This window comes from Carya illinoinensis, chromosome 7 (genome assembly GCF_018687715.1).
Source record: "Carya illinoinensis cultivar Pawnee chromosome 7, C.illinoinensisPawnee_v1, whole genome shotgun sequence".
In the NCBI taxonomy this organism is placed as follows: Eukaryota; Viridiplantae; Streptophyta; class Magnoliopsida; order Fagales; family Juglandaceae; genus Carya; species Carya illinoinensis.
The window spans coordinates 15,616,656-15,627,568 of record NC_056758.1 but is presented as its reverse complement, the minus strand read 5'-3'; the positions used below and the strand labels follow the sequence as shown (position 1 = coordinate 15,627,568).

Below are 10,913 nucleotides of genomic sequence, written 5' to 3'. Positions count from 1 at the left end.
TCCAATCTAGCACAGCTGATATGCAGGAAATACTGACAATATTGGTCAATTTCAGATGAACCCAGCCTATAACATCATGCAACAATCTCCACCATATAACCACCACTTGCTAGTATTTTTAGAGATACAAATATTTTAATCTAAAGAACTATACTCATGAGTGTCAGGAAAACCCAACCCAAACATCACATATATTTTAAAAAAAGCATCAGGTCCATCCTACATTTTGTCCTATCATTTCCTTCCTAAATTACACATAGTTGATAAAAGACCATTACACATAAATTTTTACAGTGACTAACTACTCTATCCCATCATTAGACATTTGTAATCTCAGCCACCAATTACAAATGTCTTTTTATCCAATCAGAATAACTATTTACATGGCAAAACCATTGACAGATTAGAGTGGATATCCAAATTTACTAAATCTGTCCATTGTTGTGCAGAATCCATGGAAGGGGGGGGGGGGGGGGGGGGAAGATGTTTGAATATGTGACTCAATCACATATATTAACATGAACTTCACGTGTGGAAATTGCATACCTTACTCAAGTATTGTTTTCTGATCTGTATGGCAGCTTGTTGGCACTTTGTCAACCCATACTATGCCGACTGTTAATTTAGACACAAAGTAGAGTTGCCACCACATCCATATAGGTGCACATCAAAAAGGACCAAAAGTTTCAGCTCCTTCATGTTAACCTTACTTGTAACTTCACCATTAACTTCCCAAAAATCAGTCAGCTGGGCAACCAAAAAGAGATATATATATATATATATATATATAAGGATGCCTAGGCATCCATGCGAGTCTCCTGATGAGACTCTCTTCGATTGCATTCCAGGTCAGCTACACGATTGTTCATCGTACTCTGGTAGTCTTTAAATAGATTCTTGAAAGTATGCAACTCATCTCTTAGTACCTCTAGCTGGCTCTTGTACACATTTGCTTCATTCTTGTTCCTTTCATTCTCTTCAACAATCCTAACATAGTCTCTATTCTTGCGCAATGCTATTGAAGCTTCAGGTATAACCGAGTGTCCAAGTCCTGTTGCATAACCTGCTTTATATCCTAAAACCTCCTTGAATGCTGCATTGCACTTCTCATTGTTGTTTTCTGTATCCACCTCAGTCTCATCCAATCGCTCAAGCATTAGTTTCTACATCCATTGATAGGGATAGCTTAACACCATTAATGCATGCAAACACCATAACTAACCTTAACAGACTGGACTCAACAGGATGTTATATTTGACTTACGTAGTTCTGTTCTGCTAGGCCAGTTATAAAACAGCCCTTCTTTCTTGACCAATGCACTTCTTTGTAAAACTGTATCAAGTTCGGGTCTTCTTCATTCTGCAACCATCAACACATTTGTAAGATATGCCTATATTTTTGTGCCAAGAAAGCATATGTGGTGTTAGTTGAATCAGAAAAATTAACTAGACTAACCATTTCCTCCAATATTCGTACGAATGGCTTTCTCCCTCCTGTATGCTTCACATTTTGTTTCTGCCTATTTCTTTGGTTTCTCTTTGACATTTTCTGTATAATGTTGAGGGTTAAAGTATTAAGTTCTATATAATTAAAATATTATATAGCAACTTGTTTTAAATGCCAAATTCACTGGGTTATTTTTTCCTCTACTAATATATTGCTAAGTATTTATAACTACTGATCTGGGCTTTAACCTGCAAATTTTCTGCCCTATGGGTGTAACCTGTAACACCCTATTGTATCTATCTTAACCATGCACACTACTGTCAACACTCAATATTTTAATTATGTAACAAATGAAACGTATTTGTTATGAATTTCTACATGCATTTATGTCATTAATTGTTAACAGTTTTATCTGTTTAACACAAAATTCTGGTTTGTATTATCCAATTAATAAACCTGAAAGCACCACGTGTCAATGTTGAACAACAGAAGACCTCTAGTTTTTGCCAACAAAATGCTACAAATCCAATCTGTCATTGACAGCACATATGCATGACAATGACAGATGACTAGGAGCAGACTCTCCTAGATATAAAATACTTTGTTTTAAGAGGTTATGCAAGTTGTAACTCATTAGCAATACATATTGGATTGAAAACTCCTCGTCTGATTATATCTCTATCATGCTGAATTACATTATTTAACCGAATTTTGTGAAATGAGTGTATGTTTAACACACTCATCCATTTTCAATCATGTAACCCAACCAGTATGCAAGCATGACAGAAAGGGAATTCCAGCCTAACATCTCGCCAAACATTTATAGTACTGCACTAGCACCCAATAACCAATTCAATTGATTACAGTGTCATTCCAGAAATGTATTAATATATAATGCAGATTTCCTATTTGCTAAATCACTTTCTATTGCGTTGTAACTAGTATGGTGTTTAGGATATACCCCGAATTCTTCACTTGACCACATCCGACATAGATGTTCCCATACCGGCTTCTCCACCCACGATGTCCCGCCAGAAAGGGCCGCTTCTATCGACCCATACCGGATGTATTGCTTTCGCAACAAGTAGTGAAATGCATTATATTTCCTGGCGACTGCGTTTCTCACACACTCACGATGCGAACTTTGTGTCCAATCCAATTTAAAATCAGCCTACGATAACCACCAAACAGTCAATGCCACCTTCACTAACAACTATAAGGCTTTAACACCAAGAGCTGGTAGGCTGTATATTAATATTTACAACAAAACAGTACATATGTGACATTACCTACACTCTTGCATTGTCTTACCTTAACACGATCGATTAGCTCTTCTTTCTCTTCTTTTGGCACAGCCTTCCAGCTTGCATGGATCATGTTAGCATGAAGTCTCACGATTGTGGTCACCCGTCCAGAAAATAAGTTGTAATTTTCACACGATGGACCTCTTTGTCCATCCTTAATATTCAGGGGTATTTGACCAAATTTTCTGACTCTCTCAAACAATGTGTCTTTTGCTGGTCCTCGACCACGTTTCCGGGAAGGTGCATCAGTTCCTTCTATCCACCAATAACATTAACTCAACGCCCATAGAAAGCTAATTAAAAAATGATGTAAAACAAACAGTACAAACTGTTTAAGGAATGAAGTTTTTTCAACTTACGTGCATTAGTTACACTCCTACCATCCGGATTTGCTTCATCCCTGGCCTCCTCTACAGCCACATTTGGAGGTTGAGTGGAATCACCAACCCCGTCATCTTGTGTTGTATCACGCAGCAGTGGTGGCCCATGATGAAGTCGGGATACGTGGCCCCCACGTCCATATCGGCCAGGGAGCCTTCCTCTTACCCATCTTACCATGACCTTATTTTTTTAAATGTCACTCCTACTAATGCACACACACACAGGACATGTTAAACTTCCACAATAAAAAAATATTCGAACATACTGCGTATATATTGCTTGAATGGGAAAAAGTTACTAATCTGAAACCACTTACAGATATGTGTTGATAAAATTGAAACTATTATTAGCCTAGAGTAATAAGCATTCTACCCTAGCTAAAATCTTGAAAACAGATAAATGATATTGTCATTAATATGGCTTACGTGGAGAGCTACAAACTCATACACCAAACCCACAATTCAGTCTACATATGGCTGCATGAAAAGTTTTTATGACAATATATATTTGCTAATTGTAGTTTCACACATGTATAACCCTAGTGTAGTTAAGCTAGAAATTGGTATCATTTGACTTTTTGTCTCTTTCACTCAGATAGATATATGAGAGTGAGTGCAATCTATTTGTGAATGCTACAAACTGCAACAACAAACTTGTATTTAATTAATGTCTTTTTCCAGTCCGTATATAAGAACTTGTAAAAAGTGGTTAGTAATCCCAACCCTTTGCATTGAAGTGGTTACAATACATATATGTTTAGAAAATGGTCTCCTGGAAACAATAAAACCCCTTTGCATACTTTGCAAATATCTAAATGTGACAAAAATGTTGATCTCTTTTACATATAGAGTATTCAAGCATGCATTACTCCCATTTGTCTCACTACAACCAGCGTATCAACCAACAGACAACAGTTTAGTGTCTAGGGGTGACAACAGGGGGAAACAATAGCTTATCCTTTAATGGAAAACAGTAATGCTTCTTCCTTACACATCTAAGGACAAATATATCAATCTGTAAGTACCCTTCTGGCAGTTGCATGCATTACTTACATGCAAAACTTTTATTGCCTCTTTGCATCAACAAATATATGACAGTAAGGTTTACATCCCCAGAACATGTGCTTTGCATGTATGATGCACAAGTGAGAAAAACTGTGAGGCAAAGAAGAGGAGATGAGAGAGAGTTAAACCTTACTGTCTTTGTGGATGAAGGTAGGAGAATCTGCTCCTCTCTCTACTTGGATGATCACCTGCTGTGTCCGAAACCTTCTGCAGTCTGATTTTGTTAAAATCTCAACTATCAAACTTGGTAGGCTGCTTTGTCTCTGGGTTTTTCTCCTCTCTCAGAAACAACTGGTGCCCTTCTCTGTTATGTGAGCAATCTAAGCAACAAGTTACGAAAAATAGCTTTTTTAATCAGACGGGTACGGGCTCCTAGGTGTTGGCAGCAGACACCAGGAGATAAGGCCTATGAGTTGACAACAGAAAACCTGAAACACCCCGCCTCTTTTTTGGTCTGTTCCCGCCCACTTTTTTTGTCATATATTTTTAAATGCTTCTGATGTTATGTGCCTTTAACCTATATAACCACCAATGAACTTGGAAGTCCCTCGCTGATTTCATGCAAGACTTCTTCATTTCCTTGGTCAACATATCCTTATGGTTTAGTTAGCTATTTTTCTGCATCCTTTGTTCTGCATAGGTTTAACTTAGTATCAGAATATTTGTTATAATCTTACAGCAAGTAAATCCCTATATGGCAAGTGGCATATTATTGTTGATATAGTAATACAGGTGCCAGCTGTATTACAAGTGGCAGGTCAGATTTTTCCATATAATTTATTACTTGCAATAATTATATACAAGTGGCTGATTATAATTCAATACAGGTGTCATGTTCAAGTTCAGATATGTGTCCACTTTGAGTACAGGTGTTAGCTTATTCCAATGCAATTGTATAACCAGCATAGTATGACCCTCTAGAATCTTAACTGGATATCGTTCCAAACCTGAAACTCCCTCAAATGCATTAAATTTTAAGTTTAGCTTTTACAAAGCTGCACCATTCATATAGAATCAAAAATAAGATATCATTACTTTTGCCATTTTTTGCATTGATTTGTCCATCTATATACCCCCCTCGATAGGCATTGCAACAACACATAGGTAATAAATCAATCTTTTATTCATTGGACAATTTAGGCATTGATATTGCTGAAGCTGCCACATAAGTTTGATAGAATCATAACATCTCTCTCAATGGAAAATAATGAATAAAATAAGTGATATGAGTAGTCAATTTTTGATGCTTAAGCCGGGTAGCTTAGAACCATGTTGGGGTTACTTTGTATGCTTCATGTAAATCAGATTACTTGGAGGTGTTATGCTGCCCAGGTGGCAGAATATGCTATATATATTACAGTCTAATATATCACGACCATATATAAAATTATCCAATTAATGTGTCCACAATTTCATGAATCCCATTTACTTGGATTGAGTTTATTGGATTGATAAGAAATACCTAATGGCAGTGCATTACACCATAGTTTTTGGAGGATTGGTATGGACGTTCGACAGACTGCATGTATACCTCTTATGCTGTATTTTTTATCATTACTTCACATGCCAGGGAGCTGGACAATGGGACAACCTGATTGGCATGTGTTTTGAATTTCGATTTTGGCAGATTTTCTTGATACCTGTCATTCCATCTTCAACTTATTAGAATCACATCAAATAACTTGGACATTAAATATCATGCGTCATTAGACATAGGAGGCAGCAGACCACAACATGGACTTCCGATAACATATATATACACAACTCAAGAACAAGATCTACACTTGACAAAGAAGCAAGTAGGATTATCTATTCTACAATGTTGGCTACAAATTCTCCTTCAGTACTCAACTTTCCTTGTTCAGATCAAGTGTTGTCTTTGATTAAATACTTCACCTAAAAGTTTTGTCCCATGATTGCCTGTTTAGTTCACGTGTCACCTTCTAACAAAATATACACGCCATCATTGAGCAGATCGATCATTGATAAAGGCCAAAAAAAATGGACAAGTGAATAATTGTTGAAGGGTCACTCCTTACTAAAATTACAGAGAGTACTTAGTACCTTTATTGCCTTTCCAACAACTGCATCAGCTGTTGGAAGGGGTTTGTGTGCAGCTCCAGATATCCATTGAAATAAATGTGAAAGCTGGCAGGACTTTGCATCTTTTTCTTTGTTCCTGGGTATCATACAGAGTAAGTCATAAATAAATAATCAATCAATAGCAGACACTCCATTATAAATTACTGCTCTGTTTTCATTAAACCCAGCAACCCAATATAATGGTAAAAATGTGTTACCCTGAAACTTCCATATTACTTGTAATTTCCACCGGAATACATTTAAAGACTCTCCTAGAATTTACACCAGGATAGATGGGACAAAATTGGTAGATACTGTCGTCGCTTCGTCCGCCATGGTTGTTGATTACAGTTGGCACAGCTTCACATGCCACAGTCATTATCATTCTGCAGAAGGCCATTTTAGATAGTCAACACTCACGATCCTCACAATACACCCATATAATGAGACCTTCTCTATTATTTACATTAAAGTCATGCAATTGATGTTCAACAGACAGGGTAATGTGAAGATGGGAAGCACATGGGATTCATTAGTTGGCTTTGGTTTTAGTTATACGGGAAACTGTAGTTGGTTGATGTTCATTGTACTTTTGGGGGGGCTGTGAGTACAGGTTTGTTTGCATGCAAAACTTAAGGCTGTAGGAAAAAAAGACAGAATCTGATTTAAAATGTTGCGTACGTGATTGCCTGTATACCTGCATTGGTAAAAATAAACTCCCATTGATCTTTTAATAAACATTACTACTGTATATAACAAATAAATAATTCTAAATAAATATGTATGGAGACCATGCATTGTGAGAAAATCAAAGCATAACTTTATTTGTTACGGCATACCATATTCATCATCTGAGGTTGCATCATTGGTAAATGCAATACTGTCTTCATCGCTTCTGACAATATTATCATCGGCATCGTCGATTCCGAGCTCATCATCAACGCCATCATCATCGAGGTATGTATCGTGGTCGGGTAAATCAGATGGTTGATGTTCTAATATGGTGGAAGGGTCAATGAGTATTGGTTCCTCATCTACCCTGTTCAATGGATTCATCAAGTCTGGATCACTATATTGGGCTGGTGGGTAGTTTGTCGGAATGTGTTCATCTTCCTCAGCAGCGTCGTCGTCACCAGACTCTACACCAACATCCGCATCCTCAACCGATGACACTAAAGGAATGTTGTATACATTCCTATTTGTTATCTTATGGACCACATACCAACTACCCGCCACACTAATATCTTTTAAGTAAAACACCTGCTGGGCTTGGCAGGCAAGTGCAAAAGGTTCATCTTTATACCATGTTCTAGACGTGTTCAGGCTCGTTACATGGTCGCCAACGCGAATCCCTCTTCGCTTATCACCAACATCCCACCAATCACATTGAAATAAATAGACCTTACGCCAACCCATATATCTTAATTCTATAATATCTTTCAAAACCCCATAGAAGTCAACGGGTTGTGACTGATGTTCACCACGGACAACCAAACCGCTATTTTGAGTTCGTCGGTGCCTCTCTCGATCCTTTGTCTGAAATCTAATTCCATTCATTATGCAACCAGCGTACGAGGCAACCCACTTGTCAGGACCACATGCAAGTGCATATATTTCATCTCGTACACTGGCTGGATCAATCGAACGCTTCTCTCGAATCTATATTCCAATCAATAGACAAAACCAATCAAATTAAAATAAGTGCAATTGAATAATTATACAATGGGTATTGTTATTTAACATTAGTTAAAATGCTGAATTTTTCCACTAAGTTCTGAAAATGCAAATTTTTAAGAACAGGTTAAATTGCCTCATATGTCGGGTTCAAATGGCATGACACATCTAACCCAGGATATATAATTGAGGAGGTTTTGTAACCAAGGAAGAGAAATACGTACGTGTTGCTTGAACCACCCTGGGAATTGAGCTTGGTGCCTGCGCGCAGTGTTGGTTGTGGTTTCCCTACTAATCATGTTATAATGCTCCCTGCAAAATATATAACTATCAGTTGACCCTCTAGAATCTGTAACCAATCATTTCTCTGGCCTAGAATCAAAATTTTATCCACTTACTCGAGGTAATGCTCGATCTCGCCACAGTTATTGAGAACATACCAGTGGGCTCTTGAAAATAACTTCTCGGCTAGCATGTGAATGTTGGCCGCCCCGAGCGGACGAACCTTTTGTGAGAATACCGAAAACAATTCATCATTAAGCTGATCTGGGAAGTCCGAGTTTCGTTCAACCCGTTGATATCTGGTCTCAATGTCGTTCAGATACATTGAGCAAAACGTTAAACACTCAACGTGAAGATATGCTTCAGCAATTGAACCCTCAGGGCGGGCTTTGTTCCGGACATATCGCTTGAACTTCCCCAGGTACCTCTCAAACGGATACATCCACCTATATTGCACTGGTCCGGCAAGTAATGCCTCATCTGGTAAATGAATTGCGAGGTGCACCATAATATCAAAAAATGCAGGTGGGAAGATCATCTCAAGTTTACATAGGATTATAGAAATATCTGCTTGAAGGCGATGCAATGATTCATAAGTTAATGTTCGAGCACACAATTCCTTGAAAAATGTACATAACTCGGTCAACGCTAGCCGGATGTCGGGTCGTAAATAACCACCAATCACGACCGGAAGCAACCGTTGGAGGAAAATGTGGCAGTCATGACTTTTCATTCCGGTAATTTTGCCTTCATGAATATTCACACACCGAGCAATATTAGAGGCGAAGCCATCTGGAAAACTAACTTGTGACACCCACTCACAAAAGGATATTCTCTCATTGTGGTTTAGTGTATAACATGCAAGACTCATTCGGGTTCGATCACCATCCGGACGTAAGTGTAATTCCTTCCTTAGTCCAAGACGCTCCAAATCCCTGCGTGCATTTGCAGTGTCCTTACTCTTTCCATCAATACTCAGCAAGGTGCCTGATACGCTATCACAAATGTTTTTCTCAATATGCATTACGTCTAGGTTATGCCTCAATTGCACGTCTTGCCAGTATGGGAGATCAAAGAAGATGCTTTTCTTTGTCCAGTTTAATTCTTGTGGTGCCTGTTTCCTCTTCCGTCCACATTTTCCAAATTGCACATTGGAGATCTCGCGTAATGATTCAAGTATTTCTTGGGCCGTAGGTTTTCCTGGCTGACGCCGAAACTCGTTGGCACCATTGAAAGCACGTTTATTTTTTCTCCAACGGTGGTCCAGGTCCAACCAGCGACGGTGGCCCATATAACAATGTTTACGCCCATAGTCCAACCACATAGAATCAATATCTACATTGCACACAGGACATGCCAACTTCCCCTTCGTGCTCCACCCAGAAAGATTGGCGTATGCTGGAAAGTCATTTATTGTCCAGAGTAGAGATGCATGTAATTGGAAAACATCGGCACCATATGCATCATATGTCTCAATACCAACCTCCCATAATGATATCAATTCATCAACTAAAGGCCGAAGGAATACATCGATATCATTTCCTGGTGACTTAGGACCAGGTATCAAACATGTCAATAGAAAGTATGGGTCTTTCATACAAGACCAAGGTGGCAAGTTGTAAGGCAGAAGTATGACTGGCCATATACTATAAGGCTTGCTCATGTTATTGAACGGGTTGAAACCGTCACTCGCAAGTCCAAGACGGACATTACGAGCATCTTTGGCAAACCAATCATGTTTCCTATCAAAATCTTTTCAAACTTTGGAATCAGCTGGATGCCTCATACAGCTCGAATCATCAATACGACCCTCTTTATGCCATCGCATCCCTTGTGCTGTCTTTTTCGACATATAAAGGCGTTGCAACCTAGGCTTCAATGGAAAATAACGCATCACTTTCTGAGGTACCCGGTGTTTACTTGTCATTGAGACCCACCTAGAAGACTTGCATTTAGGACACTTATCTTTGTCCTCGTATTCTTTCCAGAACAAGATACAGTCATTTGGGCATACGTGGATTTTGGTGTAACTAAATCCCAACCCACGCTCTAGCTGACGTGCCTCATTATAGTCTTCAGGCAAGAGAGCAGTCGGGAAGGCAGATTTCAATAGCTTCAGCACCATGTTAAATGACTTCACATTCCAACCACCAATACTCTTAATGTGAAGCAACTTCACCATAAATGATAGCTTTGAGTAGTTTGTGCACGATGGATAGAGTGGACGTCGTGCATCCTCTACATACTGTTCAAAAGTATGGTGTCTTGAAGTCCCAACGTTGGGTTCTGCATTAGCATCGTCAATGCCACCAGCATTTAAACCGTGAGGACTATCCATGAAGGATCCCACCCGGATGTCATCTAACATCTCATCAACATCATCAATGTACTCACCAAAATCATCTCCATAGTCCTCATCTTCAGACCGGTTGGCATGAAAAGGATCCTGTTCTCCATGAAAGATCCATTGAGTATAACTTATATCAATCCCTCGCAAGAACAAATGATCCCTCACAACATCAAATGGTTGGAAAAAATTATTACGACATATCCGGCAAGGACATCGAATTGCATCACTGGCAGGCGCATTGGATTGAGCCATGGATAAAAAATGATTAACTCCATCGGCATACTCATGGCTCAGCAATCTATCTTGAATATGCATCCAAGATTTATCCAT

General features: G+C 38.8%; 1 protein-coding gene and 1 long non-coding RNA gene across 2 annotated transcripts; both read right to left on the bottom strand.

Annotated features, from left to right (window-relative positions):
- Positions 1 to 1,037: 1,037 nt before the first annotated feature.
- LOC122315890 lies at positions 1,038 to 1,520 on the bottom strand. The gene is made up of 3 exons (XR_006244191.1): positions 1,456 to 1,520; positions 1,264 to 1,359; positions 1,038 to 1,163 (listed from the first exon to the last, which is right to left on the bottom strand). It is a non-coding gene; the product is annotated as an uncharacterized LOC122315890 (long non-coding RNA).
- An 8,469-nt stretch (positions 1,521 to 9,989) lies between these two features.
- Positions 9,990 to 10,913, bottom strand: LOC122316202. The gene has a single exon (XM_043132736.1). The coding sequence runs from the start codon at positions 10,911 to 10,913 to the stop codon at positions 9,990 to 9,992; it is 924 nt and encodes a 307-aa protein (XP_042988670.1).